The sequence below is a fragment of the Gossypium raimondii genome, chromosome 7 (assembly GCF_025698545.1).
Source record: "Gossypium raimondii isolate GPD5lz chromosome 7, ASM2569854v1, whole genome shotgun sequence".
NCBI lineage: Eukaryota > Viridiplantae > Streptophyta > Magnoliopsida > Malvales > Malvaceae > Gossypium > Gossypium raimondii.
In genome coordinates, this window is record NC_068571.1 from 43,823,329 (window position 1) to 43,840,577 (window position 17,249).

Consider the following 17,249-nt stretch of genomic DNA (forward strand, 5'->3'; position numbering starts at 1 on the left):
ATTTTTTTTTTGAATATCTTAAAATAATAATGTTGGTTTTTAGCTATTTCTAATAGGAAATTATCTAGTTACTGAAGTTTCTAAACTCTTTAAGTAAAGTGAAGGTTGTCATCTGAATATTAAAAAATCAGGTCACTATTTACATTTTCAACTCTACTTGTGGAGCTTAAAATCTCCTCATATTATACATCAAATAATTTCCTTTTCTAGTATCTAGCTAATGCTTTTAAGATAATTATTTAATAGACTGTCGGTAGACTTATAGCAAAATCTCAATCTCATTTGTGAAGTTAAAAATCCTATCATCTATGTACTAAATAATTATCCATATTTTTAGGTTTATAAATGCATGCGCATATATAGTTTTGTTTAATGTAAAAGATAATAATAATAATAATAATAATAATAATAATCATCATCATCATTTACTTGAGATAAGCATTTATACACTTCAAAACAAGCAGTAAGAAGAATTAATGTATAATTAATTTCTAAACTCAAATTATGATTTATTGATAGAGTGTTCACCTTTCTTTAAAAATATCTTAGTTTTAATTAATCGTTTCATCAAAAAAATTTAATTTTTAAATATTTATTAAATTTAAATAAATATAAAATTAGAATGCTTTACTTTTAAAAAATAAATATAATACAAGTATTAATATATATTTTACCATTTAAGATATTTCTATACACTTAATTAGAAGATTTTGAATCGTAGAAGTTTAGAGAATAGTTTAAGATTTAAGCTATAATTTGAGGATATCCAATGAAATAATTCATAAATAAAATGAAATGCAAATGACTAGAACTAAAGCTGTCCATGAATTGGACCGAGGCTTGAGCTTGGGACCAAAGTTTTTAGAACCGAACCGGTGATAGAATTAATTCGTTTGATTCGATTAAATAAATTATCAAAAAAAATTCTTAAAATGAAAATTTGATTCGGTTGCTAGTTCAACTGGCCCATACCAATTCTTGAATCAATTGTACTGATATCTTTCTTCGAACCAGTGTCTCGATCCAAGTAGTTTGATCTTTAAGTTCGGTTCTATTCATTAACCATGCCTAGAATTGGCTCAGTTGATCCGAATAACTCATTTTACTATTAAAAAATAATAATTTTGAATTATTTAAACAGGAAAACAAATCAAATCGAAAAAGTCTGAAATTAAAAAATATCTAAACTCAAACCTAACCGAAAATAGGCTGAAATGACTGGGCCAGGCTGGCTGCCCGGAGCATGAACACCGAACAAACAAATATTGAAAAAAATGGTAGGCTAGGAAAAATGGGCCAAATAGGCCTGTAATAGGCCCATATATAATTAGGCTTTTAAGACAGAATTGGTGTACACCTTTACACTTTAAAATTTTGCCACGTGTCAAAACACAGAAGCAGTTAACAGTTTGAACCTCCTATCACAAATAGCCTCCCAAAAAACCATAAGCGGAGATAACCTAAAAAAAAAAAAATCCGAACTTTAAAACACACACAAAAAAATAAAAATAAAAAATGTCGACGGCAGTAGCATTGTCTTCCTCACTTAAACACAATTTAGCTTTGGGCATTCGATTCCCTCAAAACCCTTCCTTTTACCGTCGAAATGGACCCAAAGTTTCAACTTTTAGAACCTTCACAGTTGCAATGGCGGCCATTAACACTACTCCTCTTGAAATCTGCGTTAAAGCTTCTGTTTCCACTCCCAATAAGCTTGGCGACTGTAAAATCTCTTCCTTTCTTTCTATGATGTTGTTTGTTTGTTTGTTTACTGAGAAAATGTGAAACAAAAAAAGAGAAAAGTTCAATTATATTGTTCTTTGTATGTTTTGAGAATTCACTAATCAACTATAATTCATAAAGATTGAAGCTTTCTGATTTTGTTTTCAAATAAAGAATGGGAAAGAAAATTAGGGTCCAAAAGAGGAAATTTTGATTCTTTAGAATTGGAAATATGATATAATTTTGACTGTAAAATCCCTTTCTTTCTTTCTTTCTTTCTTTCTATGATGTTCTTGTTTGTTTACCGAGAAAGTGTGAAACAAACAAAGAAAGAAAAGTTTAGTTATTTTGTTCTTTATATGCTTTATATGTATTTAGTTTTAGCTTGATTGCAATTTTAAAATCCTGAGAATTCAATTAATCAAATTATATATAATTCATAAAGATTGAACCTTTTTTATTGTTTTTCAAATTAAGAATGGGAAAGAAAATTAGGGTCGAAAGGAGGAAATTTTGATTCTTTGGAAAATTTGGGTTAAAAGTATCATGGAGGCAGTCAGATTGCATTTTGCCCTCTTAGGTCAAAAAAATGGGGTAAATTAGTCCCTCTATGTTAAATTAAGCAAATCAGTCCTTTTTGTTGAAAATTTCAATAGAAATGCATGAAACTAGAAGGACAAGATTGCTCTTTGATGTAAAATACAAAGATTAATTTGCCCCATTTTTTTAGTAGAGGTGGAAAATTGCAATTCAACTCCTACTACAAAGGATTTCATGGTATTTTTATCGAAATTTGGGGTTATGGTGGAATATTTATTTATTCATTTATTTGTAAAATGTGTGGTTCAGGCCCCTTTTGCCAAAGGGTATTGCTGACTATGGAAGAAAAGCATCTTCCTTATGAAATGAAGTTGGTAGATTTGTCAAACAAACCAGAATGGTAATATATATATATATATACATGTATATCCATGGAACATTGTAGACAGTAATGTGCTATGTTCAATATTTTCGTTTTAACAATGGGTCAAATTCAGGTTCTTACAAATCAGCCCCGAAGGGAAGGTTCCGGTAGTGAAATTCGATGAGAAATGGGTTCCTGATTCTGATGTCATTGCGCAGTCATTGGAAGAAAAGTATCCCAATCCACCATTGGTAACTCCGCAGGAAAAAGCATTGGTGTATGTCTTAGTGATCATATTGATGTTTATAAACTGTTTTTGAGTGAATAAGTGATGTGTTGCACTGCTTGCTGTATAGTATTGTTATCTTGTACTTTTAATTTCGATGCTTTGAGTGATTGCAGCGCTTACAGTCATTTGTTTAGCTACATGTTCTGTTTAATGGTTGAGACATCGATATATCCTTGAAAATTCTAGTTTTTGTTGAGAACTATCTTATGATTCAATATTTGGCATGACTATCTCATGATGACGTCATATCGAGCTTTCGGTTTTCTCTTGCAGTGGCTCGAAGATCTTCTCCACATTCATCGGTTTTCTTAAAAGCAAAGATCCTAGCGGTGGAACAGAGCAAGCATTGCTTGACGAGTTAAGCTCATTCAATGATTATATCAAAGAAAACGTGAGGCCTCTATCTGGTTCGTTAAATGTGTTACAATTCGTTTACTTGCTGCATAATCGATTTATAGTTTTTTCCTTGAAGGGTCCTTTTATCAACGGGGTGAAGATTTCTGCGGCGGACTTATCTCTAGCGCCAAAGCTATACCATCTCGAGATTGCTTTAGGGCATTACAAGAAATGGTCTATTCCGGACACACTTCCCTACACGAAATCTTACATGAAGGTACATCGTTTATTATGCTCGAACCACATGAAAAAGTAGATATTAGAGCTAACCCATGACATATTATTGCTCATCTCAATGCGCTCTTAACACGAGCTAAATCCTGATTTTTAGCCCTCGACTTCAAGATACATGCCATGCATGCGTGCGTGTTTGATCGGATTATTTTCTCATTTGCAGACGATTTTCTCGATGGATTCATTCATGAAAACACGTGCTAGTCCCGAAGACGTAATTGCGGGTTGGCGTCCAAAGGTTATGGGTTAATTCTTGGCATGCAAATGAGATCAAAGGACCTAGTTTTGTATCTTCGAAGTTAATATCTTATTTCCATTGGTATTTACCCATAATGTATCAAATATTAACTCGATATTCTATGTCTAATATTTATCATAGAGCCTAATATATTTTATTTTAGGTTGAAATGCTAAGAAATCCCTTAGAACTAACTACATTTTAATAATGGTCCATTAAAGATGATAGCATTTATTAATTTTGTTAATTTGGTCTAAATTCTTTTTTCAATTTAATCCTCAATTTTTAAATTGTAGTTAGACTATATATTTTTGGATTAAAATTAAATCATATTTCAATTTTTAGACCTCGAATGGATAGAAAAAAATCAAAATTTGAACTTAATTTTAGATTGAAATCTCAGTTTAGTTCAAAATTAAATTTATAGGTTTTCGGTTTACTTGAAAAAGTGATGTTTAAATTTAGAGGTTTATTCTAGTTTAAATTCAAATTTTATTATCGATTCCAAATCTTAAATAATTTAATTATCCATTTATTAAAAAATTGAATTTGAAAATTCTCAAAACTCTTAAATTAAATTTAATTAACATTAGAACCGAAATTAAATCAAAGTTAAATCTCATTTCAAATTCAAACCCAACTCATGGTCAAACCCAAGGTCAAAATTAGAGTCCAAAGTCGAATTTCTTTGCTGCCCATTTTCTTTTCATTGTTATTTATTGTTACCATTTTTTATTTTGAATTTATTAGTAAATATTTCAGTTCTCAAATTAGTCTTTAAAGATTTTTTTGGCTATATATTATTTTTGAATTATCAAATTTATCTTATTTTATTCTACAAAATCCGATAAAAGTCAATAATAGTCACATTAAAACTATTATTATGTAGAAGCCAAAGATTTCGTCCTGCAACTACAAGAAGCAATGAATTCCAAGTGAGTATGAGTTTGCCAACGAAGCTAAACTGTCAGCAAATTCGTTACCTTCTCTATATATGTGCTTGATTTTAACTTCCTAAGGTAATTGTAGAAAACCAGTAATGAAAGGAAGAACAATAGAATGATGTAATGAAATGAAGAACAATAGAATGATGGGGTGCTGCCAACCTGTATCCAACGCCGGAACAGGGTACGAGGCGTTACCGGACTTAAAATTTCTTGAACATATAAAACCGGGTCATAAAATTTCGTCAACATGTATCATACTATAATTGGACATCCGAATATCAAATTTCCCATACACATTCCCATACACATCGTCATTCATGAAATCATTTGTAAACCACCTCCACAACATTCAATTACGCAATTACCACATACATGAATAACCACATCATAGGCGTATAACAACCATCAATATTGACCATCTCCAAATAGCCTTAATAAAAAAGAACATTTATTAAATAAGGGCTAACATTTTAGGCCATAAGAAATATGACATATATGACAAAACGACTAAGCCTACTATACATGCCATAACCCAAAAATTAATGTATCTAGATATACCAAGTGTTCCAATTGATAGTGTGAGCGAATCTCCGACGTCCGCCGATCCCCGAGCTAACTTGGCGATACTATAAGGCAAAGGAAAAGAGAGGGGAAGTAAGCATAAATGCTTAGTAAGTTCATATGAAAATAATAAGAAATTAATAAACTTGTGTGGACTAATCGTCGCAATAATTTCTTAAGATGATATAATCATTATATCACATGCTTACACCTTATTACTAATGTTCACATTAATCTGTTTATTCATTAAAGATTCCCCTATTTCACTGCTCGACAACTCTGACCCCTCTTCACTAAAAATTAATTATCTCTTTGCACAGAATTCAAATGATGTCCCTGTTTGTTTCTCTTGAAAATAGACTCATTTATAAATTTAAGCATGTAAATTACAAACCATTATTATTTTTGTACAATTTTTAGTAATTTTCCAAATTCAGAACAGGGGATTTTAAATTCATTCTGTCCTTGTCTCACTAGAATTCAAATATCTCAAAATATATAACTCTTTTGCTTACTCTGTTTCCTTTATATGAAAATAGACTCATTCAACTTTAATTTAATATATCATACAACCTCTAATTCAATTCCCACCATTTTTGGTGATTTTTCAAAATCACACAATTGTTTCTGTCCTAAACTGTTTTGTTGTTAAATTTACTCATTCTTAATTTCAATGCTTCATTTCATTGTGCCAAAGGTTTATTAAAGATCGAACACATTGTTCATAACATATATTTTCACTTAATTAGTTTCCCAATAAACACTTTGAAATAATCTCAGTTACACGGTGGATCAGCACACAGCACCACCCTTATAGTCAATAGCACTCGGTGAAATTAGCACATAGCAACCACCTTTATACTCAATGGTACCGGGTGAATTCAGCACATAGCAATCACTTATATAACCATTGGTATCAAGTGAAATCAGCACATAGCATCCACCTATATTTCCAACGATATCCGATCCATTCCAAAGGTTCAACCACAAATTCTCACTTTTTTTGTAACATTTTTCCAACTCTTCCATATTCAATTGTAATTCATAATTCACCTCAAGTAATTATTCCATATTCAATCATATCTCATAAAAATGTTAAAACGTAAGTAAAAGCAAGGAATTAATCACATACAAACTTACTTGTTTGCATCCTTACCAATAATGCATCATAATCTGAGCACATTACTTATGAGTCTCATATACATACATGTGCCTAGTCATAATACTCACATATCCTACACTTACTTATCTTGAGCATACTTCTTGAATTTCCCGTTGAACTATTTGTAATATTAGGGATGTTCGGGATATCTCATACACCTAGTAGGACACCAATGTCATATCTCAAATATGGTCTTACATGGGATCACATATTGGTGTTGGTGCCATGTCCCAGACTCATCTCGAGTCGATGCCATTGTCACAGGCCGCAGTTCAAAGCCCATGACCATCGCACCAAATGCATCCAATGGAGGTCTATTGCTTAGACGGGGATCATTTGGCCTACGAGAACTGGCCCGATTCAAAGAGCTATTGGATAAGCCTGTCAGATTGAAGCCTAGTTGGCCCGATAATGAAGAGATGGCAACTTAGGCTAATATGGTAACTAATCTTAGAAGATAGAGGGAATCATATCTTGCAAAGATTAGATTAGATTTGATAAGGCTTATCTTGTAAATCCCTAAAATCAAGGGATATGGTTAAATCTCGTCTGTCGATGTAAATGTATCTTGACCGTCGGTTTTGGGGGAGCTCAACTATAAATAGAGAGCCTCCTCCTCAGTTGTACTCACTCCATTCATTGTTTCATTATTTTTTGTGAATAAGAGAAATAGAGAGCATTTACTCAAACACTTTGCGAGCGTTCTTTCTGTTGTTCTTCTTTTGGCACAATCGCTTCCTCTTTACAAATGGGTGCCTTGGAGGAGTTCTAAAGAATCATCACTTTTGGGCGTAAAGGCTGACTTAGGCGAGTTTGGAGCAAACGGATCGCCTAAGGCCGCACAGATTGTGAGACGAAAGGTCTAGCCCCGTGACACCATGTCCCAGACATGATCTTACACTGACTCTCCTCTGTTCGTGCCGATGCCATGTCCCAGACATGGTCTTACACTGGCACACTCACTGCCATGGTCCAACCAGGGTCTTTTCCGTCAATTCATCACGAGTTGTAGTACGAATGTACTTGACCCTGCATTTCTCACGATTAATCCTTCAATCTAATCTTGTACTTGCATAAAGTCATGATTAGATAACAAATATATATAAAATAATACATCATCTCAATTCAAATTTAATAATCGATCACTTATACTAACCATATGAACTTACCTCAACGCGAATCGATCATTTTGATTGATATTTCCCCGTACTTGGTCCAAATCTCGATTTTTTTGATCTAAAATGTCACATTTCACTTAATTATCACTCACATTACTCATTTTAATACAAAAATCATACTACGGCAAATTTACAATTTCCCCCTAAACTTTCTCATAATTACAATTTTGCCCCTAGGCTCGTAATATGATTTTTATTCAATTTCCATAACATTCAAGGTCAACCGAACCTTTTTCTCTTCTAAAGGAACCTCAAATTCTTATTATTTCACACTTTTAGGAGTATTTACAACTTTTACTAATTAACCCGTTTTAACCATTTTCAACGAAAATCACTTAGCAAAAATCATTCTCCTAACCTCGTGCACCCTTATTCTACCATTAAACATCAAAATGCACAAATATCTAGCATGGTTCAATTTTTAAACTTCATTTTTCATGCAAATAAATGGTAAAAATAGAAAGGTTAAGCTTCTAGGATCTCAAAAATACGAAGAACATTAAAAATGAGGCTTAAATGCACATACAATTGAACTTTGAAAAAGCTTGAAACCCTAGCCATGGCTTTTTGAAAATTTCGGCTGTATGGAGAAGAGAATGAGCAGATTTTTGGGTTTCAATTTTGTCTTTTATGCCTTAAAACACCCAAATGACAAAAATACCCTTTTTACTAAACCTTCAATTTTTACCATTCCATGACTAGTTTTGTCCATAAAAAAATATGATGGTCTATTTTCCATTTAAAGACCTCTAATTTAAACCCTCATTTAAAACAAGTACTTATGTTTTAGAACTCATATTTTGCAATTAATACAATTTAATCCCAATAATAAAATTGGGCACTTTATCGATAAAAAAAATTACTTAACAAAATTTGCACACCATCACCCAAACATATCATAGACTCTAAAACAATCATAAATTAAATATTTCTACTTCAGGTTTGTGGTCTTGAAACCACTGTTTCGACTAGGCCCTATTTTGGGCTGTTACACCGGTAATGCTCCGTAACCCTATTCTGGCAACGGATTTAGGTTAGGAATTCAATCTAGCCACCGATTGGACCGTAAATCCAGTCTTATACACCGAGCCTGGTTCAACAAATTTTGGTCTCGGTCTCGATTTTTGGTTCTTAAGTGCAATTTTTTTTATCTTAGATCCATTTTTCAAGTTCAATTACTCATTGAGCCAATTGTTTGACTTGAAAATTAATTTCTAAAAATATCATATTTATTTTTATTAATTTGATTAATTTAGTTTTACTAGATAAAAATTAAAATTTCCAAAAATAATTGAGATTTTTGAAGAAATTTCTTTAATCAAATTCTCTAATTTAACAAATTCTCACGACAGCCTAATTTAATTTGCCATCGAATAAATCAACTCAATTAAATTATTTTCAAAGTTGTAGAATTTTCTTCAGATTCAAATGCAGTTTGATCAAGCTTTTGTTGAGCTAGCGGAGGGATCAATCAAGCATATACAATCAAGCTCGAGTAATTACAATTATGTCCAGAAGCATCGTTCCAATAATTCACAATTTACTTAATCATGGAGTCAGTCCACAAGAAGTACCATGATTGAAAACTTCTTATTGTATACGCTTTATGAAAGCAATTTATCCAACTGTTTTGTCCAATGACCTCGTCATATGTGTGCTACCTTCATATGATATCATTAATTCCTTTAAGTTAAATTCGTTCACTTAATACAGTCCTATTTTATCTCATTATCACCATTATGTCTTCTTAATCATTAATATGATCGTTTCCAACTAATGATTGTGATAAATTGCTTGTTTGAGAACAAGCAACTCGTGACCACATTACATATTTATCAATCTACACAATGCTAATGAGATGACATCGTTAACTCTCTAATCGAGCTATGAATTCCATTGCTGCTAGTAAATCCATGCCATACACAAGTCATGTACGCAACATATTGGCTATCGGCTCGATCATCTTTAGAGCATAAGCATCTACTTATATCAAAGCACATGAGTTATATACGCATGGTCAATGACTAACTCATGATTTAGGTAAGTCACACCATGAACGCCATAAGTGAATTAATTCACAAACGGATTCATAATTACTTGGGTCCAGTCCAATGTATCATTCTTCCAATGAGTACATCTATGTCTCTACCCGTAGAGTCAATTGCTCCGATAGCTAAGACTAGTCATCTCTTTAATTGGAATTGTAAATGACATAATAATCCTTTTAAATATTTAAATCAAATGCTCACCTTGATTCTTTTACGAGATTACAGGCTCGTTTAGATTATCCATTGAAGTAAGTTGTCTTTCTCACAATATAAACGTTCTTACAGTGCCACTTATCATCAGTTTGAATTTAGACAATCAATGAGCTAATATTTGTTTGTCACAATTTCGATATGTATGCAAAACATGAAAGGCAGAAACACAAAAGATATAATAGTGAGATGTGAAATTAACTTTATTAATTTATTCATCGTTCAAATATATAAAAAAATAATTACATGTTTACTACAATATGGACACATTTCCTAACACATGGCCAGTACGACCACTACCTATTCCTTGATTTCTACTAGATCATTTATCTCCCTTAGTCTCTTGTTAACGAAGTTTTAGAAAAAAAATGGTAAAAGTATTTATGATAACAACAAATAACAAAAAGGGTAAAGCGAAATAAAACGAAAAAACTTCAAAAATGCAAAAATTGTTCCAGAAAACCAACAAAGACTAATAAATCATTGACAACAGTTGAAAAATTTTCAAAAAAAAAAGGCAAAGTAATCTCGAAGAAGAAAGCCCAGAGATTATATAGACTTATCTCTCAAAATGCATCATTTTGAAGAACAAATGACAATGAATAGCAACTTACCACTTGTTCCAAATGGTTGTTGTTTATCATTATCACAACTTCCTAGAAGCATAATCCTTAAAGTACATTTATGGCAAAATTGCAAACGTTTGGATAATGTTTCATCATAAAATAAAGTCACCATCCAATACAACCTGGAAAAGAGAAAGTTATCAAATCAAAGTGTCTCGAGGAAGGCCACTTTATAACCCTCCTCTTGACTCAAAGGGGGGAATATTGTTACACCACCATTTGCGTTAAGACGTGTAGTAAGCATAGAAGACGCTTGAACAGTAAGCTTACCACCAGGAAGCCGAGAGGTCACCTGTGAACTCACCCTCCCCGGATGACTACCCGAACAACGAATGGCCTAATCTACATCTAAAATATGGAGTCGTTTGGCCACCAAACATCACGTGGGCTCAATTGCTTTATCTTATCAAAGTCAGAAGGAATGACAATATTTGTCCTGCCATAAACATCCTTGTCCTATTAAGACATCCCTCCCACCTTTTTCGTAATGATGGTAAGTCCAACACGTTAACAACACATTACATGGGACCTCTGCCTGTAAATACCCTAAGAACAATAAAGAAATGAGGATCCTTCAAGAATACTAAGTCTACACTATACCAACGCATTCTTAGCTTTCAACCTTTACGTTCTCTTCACGACCAATCTCTATAACCTTCGATTTTTCTTCTTGATTAGGTGAACTGACCTCCATAGCGACCACTCTCCTCTCCTTAGTACTCCTCTCTTGTTATACTCAATATCAACATTAACAAAGGTTTAAGTTCTCAAAATGCTTTGAATTTATTTTAACAAAATCAATTAAATCTATTTTCAAAAAACAAAGCGAATTTAATCTTTAAAACTTAAAAATGGTATCAATTAAATGATTTAACTAACGAAAATTGTGGTTGACTATTAGTAGTGGTTGACTGAAATCAGTCGAGGTCAATGTTGATTGGAAAGAATAGAACCCAAAACTAAAGTTAATTTATGTTGCTCGTCCTTGATTGTGAGCGCCAGACGTATCCAACACATACTTTTAAAGTTTTCTTCATACGTGAATATACATCCAAAATGATGAATATTAGACCTTAAATGTTTCAAAAAATAAAAATTAAAGAATTGGGGCTATACTTGTTAAAGTTGATTGCCCAAAACTATATATATGATTTGTAAAGGATGGGTTCAGAATATGACCACTTCTATTTTATGCAAAACTGTGGGTTCAGAGAAACTTATGAGTAAATGCCTTTAATAGCACCAAAGTAAATGTTTGTATTCTCAACAATGTGGTTTAATCTTTAAGCAAATCATGTGCACTTATTTTATGCCATAATTAGCTTCCCTTCACATGACATTGGAATTATAAATAGAAAAATAACAAATTTAGTACATGATATTTATCCTTTTTGTTATTTTAATTCTATTTTTTAAAAAATCATTTTAGCCCTTAACTTCTAAATTTTAAACAATTTATTTTCTTATGAAAAAGTTGACCAAACTCATGTACATGACAATTCGCATGTACTTCATTATTGATGTGAATATCTTTTAAAAAAAATTTAAGAAGGGCAATTGCCTGCTGGCTACTATGTTACTACCATTAAATTTTTAACAGCTCAATTAGATTTTTTCATTCAAAGAAAAATAATTTGACTAAAATTTAACGATTGATAATCAAAGTGATTTAGGAAAAAAAGGATTAAGACTAAAGTGACGGAAAAAAGTAATGCTAATTCAATCATCATGCTTTATAAATTTTCTCATCATACTCGGTTTTTATTTCGTTTGGTGGGAAAGAAATAAAATAAATAAATATATATATATATATATATATTCAAAATTGAAGAACGAAAAGAGAGAATTTCTTTATCGATGATCCTAAATTTGAGTCCTAATCCGTGTTAGATCAATTATATGTGGATTTTCCATTTAGATTTTATTTTGGTTTAAGTGTCACCATTGTAGATCTCGTCCATATTTTTTTATTATAGGTTCAATCCAATCCTATTGTGTTTATAATCATATAGTTGTTCTAACGAGTATCATTTATAATTGTATTTATAATTTGTGGAAAAGAAATTCTTTTCATTTTTTAAAATTTGAAAAATAAGTAGATATAAAATAATTTGTTTTAATTATTATAACATCTATTGTAACTTAAAATAGAATGATAACTTTAAAAATAATAGATCAATATAATTAGGTACATATGCTTCATTAATTTATATATCTTTCATTCCCTTCTTATCGTTCTCCTTTAGAAATTAGAATAATTAATTTTACATTATTTTACTAAATACACTCGAAAATCATATATATATATATATATATATATATATATATATAAGCCCTCTTTTTTTTTTTTTTCTTCCATTTTATCAAAGCAAACTCTTAATTTTAGGCCAAAACCGTAATATATAAGTGTGAAAATTAGAGTTGAATGGACCCACAATCCCACTAGATAGTGTGCCCAACCAAAGAAGTTTTAAATGTGTTGAGACACATTAATTAGCTACTTGATTTTCTTTCAAAATTGTTATTATTAAGTTTGGTGGAGTTGTGAAGCAATAACTCAATAGTTAAAATAGTAATAAAGATTGTGCTATTATAGTTTTATCATTGAAATTGGTGGATTGGTTTAAATTAACAAAGTAATAAAAGATAAACGTAAATGAAATAAAAGTTAATGGAATAAAAATGAAAAACGTAGCCGGTTATTATGGTCAACATGAGCATTTATATAGCCTTTGTGGCCCTTGCTCAGAACTACCCAAGCAGGGGCTTAGATCCAATTGCTTTGTGTAGATTTCCTGTTAACAACCTAAGCTGGGAAAGTTCATGCAAGTTTTCTACTCTTTCAACAACGGTGCTTTATAAGAGAGCTTTTGTGCTTTGTAGGGAAATGTCTTTGAAGCTTTGATGATTAACAAATTTCATTACGAAAATAGTGAAAATTTGTCATTGCACTTTTAATTTTGAGGGAAAAGAACTTGAATTATGGTTCATTAAATGGTAAAAAAGATATAAACCAAAAAATCCGTACATAACAAAGAGCCCCACAAACTAACATTAATGAACCAAATTAATCAAGTTGAAAGAATTTATTCAGAAACTTAACCGAATGCATTTACCCGATGTTTAAACAGATTTAATGCTAATTCACATATAATTAGCCCAAATACAATTTTCATTAATTAATAAAAAATAGTATTGATTCCAAATGGGATCCAGAAATTCCAATATTTAAGACTTTAATACGTTACCCAACAAAAACGGTTTTGTCACCAAAACCAAGACGATCTTGTTTCTTCCACTCGAATTAAAATTGCCCCTTTCTTTCTCTTTTTACAACAACTTTAAAAAAATATAAAATCATCATTCAACTATTTAAAAGTTTTCATTTAAGTTATTATACTATTAAAAATATTGTTCTATAGTTTTCTCTATTCCATTTGCACCAACCCAAAACTCTTGTTCCCCTTCTCTTTTACAATTCATTTTTATTAATGAAACAATTTTAAATGTCATGAATTTGCAAGCCCAAACAACTTTATTCTCCGATCTCCAATACTGGTCGTCATATCGACTTGGATCTAAGGTATGTTCTACTACTCGTCAATGGGTATTGATCCACTATACCGATCATCAAACCGTTAGTTGGAGCTCACTAGTCCTACTTTTTTTAACAAAAAAAAACTTAGCAATCAATTACTTAAATAAAACTGTCAAATAGTTCAATGACTTAAATAAAAACTCTCAAATAGTTCAATGACCATTTGTAACTTTTTAAAGTCAAGTGACCAAAACATAAACTCACTAATACTTTAATGACGTTAGGTGTTGTCGAAACCGTTTTTTTTTAAAACAAAAATTTGGTTGTCGACTTTAAAAATAAACAAATTGGAGTCGCCACCGATCCTTTATTGAGGTGTGATCGGCTCACATTAAAAACAATTTTGGTCTATGAAATTCGAGAAAACGGGTTCGGGAGTCAGTTACGTACGAGGAAGGGTTAGCACCCTCGTAACGCCCAAAATTGGTACCAAATTGATTATTTAATATCTTGGTGTCGAAAATTTGAAAAGATTTTAAAAGAGAACTTTTAACTCGCAAACGAATCAAAATAATAAAATATTCTTATTTCAAAGAAATAAAACATCACACCCAGTAAGTTAGGGCACAATATTTTTAAATCTTCAAAATACCGAATATTGCCTTTTGTTTTTGAAATCCTTATTTCGAGATAATAAAATGTCATGACCAGTAAGTTAGGACCCAACATTTTTGAATTCCCGAGAATAAGCTTTTATTTGAAATTTGTGGATTTATTGCAAAACAAATACTTGGCTTTCTAAATTCATCGAAAAATAATCGCAATCCAGTAAGTTAGGACACGATCTTTCTCGAAAATCATGAATGCCAAATATTTTGGAAATTTGTAAAATATGATGATTTTAATGCCTTGACGCAACCAAAATACATTTTTTAAAAAAGTATAGTAAAATGCTAATGTACCACATGAAACCAATACTTTAATTTAAATTATACCTATATATGTATCGTAAAGCGTTAATATATATACATGTATACAAAAATTATGAAAAGAAAATAATAATAAAATATGTACATGTACTTATAAAATAAAAATAAAAATAAGTATAATATATTAATAAAGTATGAGTATATATATGTATATAAAAATATGAAAATAAAATAATAATGTATATATATATGTAAAATGCGCATGTATTTATAGAAAGTATATGTATATATATTATATATAAAAAAATGCGTGTAAGTGTATAAAAATAATAATGATGATAAAAATAATGAATAATATAATAATAAGGATACAATAATAATATTAACAAGATTAAAAAAACTAAAATGACAAATGAAGGATTAAAACGAAAATAAAAGGAGTTTAAGGGCCGAATTTAAAGTTAGAAAACACGCAAAGGGACCAAATCAAAACGCGCACAATAAGTGGAGGACCCAAATAGAAATTAACCCATTCTCAAAACGTTGCGCAGCAGCATGGGCCAAATTGAAATAAAAATAAAATATGAGACCCAAATTAAAAAGAAGCAAAACGAGTTTAATTGAAGCGCGTTGCAAAAAGAAGGGACAAATTTCGAAAATTTCCCTTTAACCAGAACGCGCGGATCCTCCCCTCCTGGTCGGGTCACCGCGCGGGTCACAGGGCTGAAACGGCGCCGTTTTTGTGCTTACCCTTCGGCCCAAAACGGTGTCGTTTTGGGTGAGCTATAAATGCAATGTTTTTTTTAAAAAGGTTCATTTTTCTTTCTGTTTCAAAGAAAAACTAAAAAAACGTTTCCCTTTTCTCTCAAGCAGGACCAGAATCGGCCAAACTCCGGCGGGTGACCACTGACCGGCGCCGGCGCCGCCGTTCACGGCGGCGGGGAGTCGAAAATCTCGCCTTTTTTAAACCGTTTTTAGATCCCGTTCAATAGCCAAACTTCTTTGGCTCAAAAGGATGACTCTTGGCCCCTTCTCCTCTCGGATCCGACGGTCACGAAGGAGGAGAGCCCTCCGACGGTGAACCCGCAAGGCGAATCAGGTAAGCCCGTTCCCCTTTTATTTCTTATTTATTATGTGTAAAAAAAAGGAACAAACAGAAAGAGCAAACAAGAAAAAAAAAAGAAAATCGAATCTAAGGAAAAAATAACCTCCGTTTTGTATTCTGTTTTTTTCAAATCTTTTTTCTTCTTATTTTCCTTTCTATTTTCATATGTCTTTTTACACTGAAAAATCCCCCCTTTCTTTTAGAAGTTAGGCTTTTATAGCCTTAGAAAACTGCTTTATTTTACAATATTGGGACGCTTTTGGTCCGCTTTTGCAGGTGGTTATGGAGAGCACGGCGCGCGTGGAGAAGGGTCGATCTCCGAGTTGTGCGGCGACTGGGCGTTGGGCGCGACGCTGGAGACTGCTGGGGGCTTGCGGCGCTGAACATGAGGCTAGGGTTCGGGAAATTTGGGTGTTAGTTGGGCTAGGTTTTGGATTAATGTTTGGGTCTTGGGCTAGGGTCAATTGGGTATTGGGTTTTAATTTTATTGGGCTTGCTATTATTGGTAGGGCTGGGCAAATAATTGGTATTACAGGTGTAGTTTACAATATATATATATATATTTTAAACGTGGTATTTTCAACATAAATTTTTATATATAATTACAATTCATAAAATAACATGGGCTAAATCACTATTTGGAACCTAAACTTGACAACTATTGCCACTTGGGACCTAAACTTTTTTTTGTCCAAGCTAGGCTCTAAACTTGATAATTGTTTCTATATTGGGGCCTAAACTAGACAATTATTCTCACATTGCGGCTTGAATTTTTTTTGTCCAAATTAGTCCCTGAATTAAGCAGTTGTTCCCATACTGGGGCATGAACTTGACAATTATTCTCACATTGGGGCCTGAACTTTAAAGTTTTCAAGGCAATGCCAAGGATTAACTTAGACAAAAAAACATTCAAACCCCAACGCGGGAACAATTACTAAGTTTAGTGCTTAACTTGGACAAAAAAAATTCAAACCCCAATACACAAATTATCAAATTTATAAATTTATAATTTTTTTTCCCATACAAGACAATTGTGTAGTTTGCCTTTGAGTTTTAGACCAAAATGCGCATCAAATGTTGAATTGCAACCTTGGTCACATGCGCAAAGAAGCCCATTGATTTTTTTTTTCCCCTAAACCCAACCAACCAACTTTTTATCCAC

The 17,249-nt window shown here is 32.0% G+C and overlaps 1 protein-coding gene and 1 long non-coding RNA gene across 2 annotated transcripts; one reads left to right on the forward strand and one right to left on the reverse strand.

The window, feature by feature from the left end:
* Nucleotides 1-1,443: 1,443 nt before the first annotated feature.
* On the forward strand, nt 1,444-3,953 carry LOC105789278 (glutathione S-transferase DHAR3, chloroplastic). The gene is made up of 6 exons (XM_012616603.2): nt 1,444-1,723; nt 2,572-2,662; nt 2,760-2,903; nt 3,189-3,306; nt 3,388-3,528; nt 3,709-3,953. The coding sequence occupies exons 1-6, from the start codon at nt 1,516-1,518 to the stop codon at nt 3,793-3,795; spliced, it is 789 nt and encodes a 262-aa protein (XP_012472057.1). The 5' UTR covers nt 1,444-1,515; the 3' UTR covers nt 3,796-3,953.
* A 2,461-nt stretch (nt 3,954-6,414) lies between these two features.
* On the reverse strand, nt 6,415-8,221 carry LOC128042292 (uncharacterized). The gene is made up of 3 exons (XR_008197449.1): nt 8,158-8,221; nt 7,623-7,689; nt 6,415-7,482 (listed from the first exon to the last, which is right to left on the reverse strand). It is a non-coding gene; the product is annotated as an uncharacterized LOC128042292 (long non-coding RNA).
* Nucleotides 8,222-17,249: the final 9,028 nt, after the last annotated feature.

Bases quoted from the DNA above. Each gene is read 5' to 3' on its own strand.
- LOC105789278 (XM_012616603.2), top strand. From the start codon at position 1,516: ATGTCGACGGCAGTAGCATTGTCTTCCTCACTTAAACACAATTTAGCT. The intron at 2,663-2,759 runs GTAATATATATA...GGTCAAATTCAG, and splicing joins TTGTCAAACAAACCAGAATG to GTTCTTACAAATCAGCCCCG. The intron at 3,307-3,387 runs GTGAGGCCTCTA...TTTTCCTTGAAG, and splicing joins ATGATTATATCAAAGAAAAC to GGTCCTTTTATCAACGGGGT.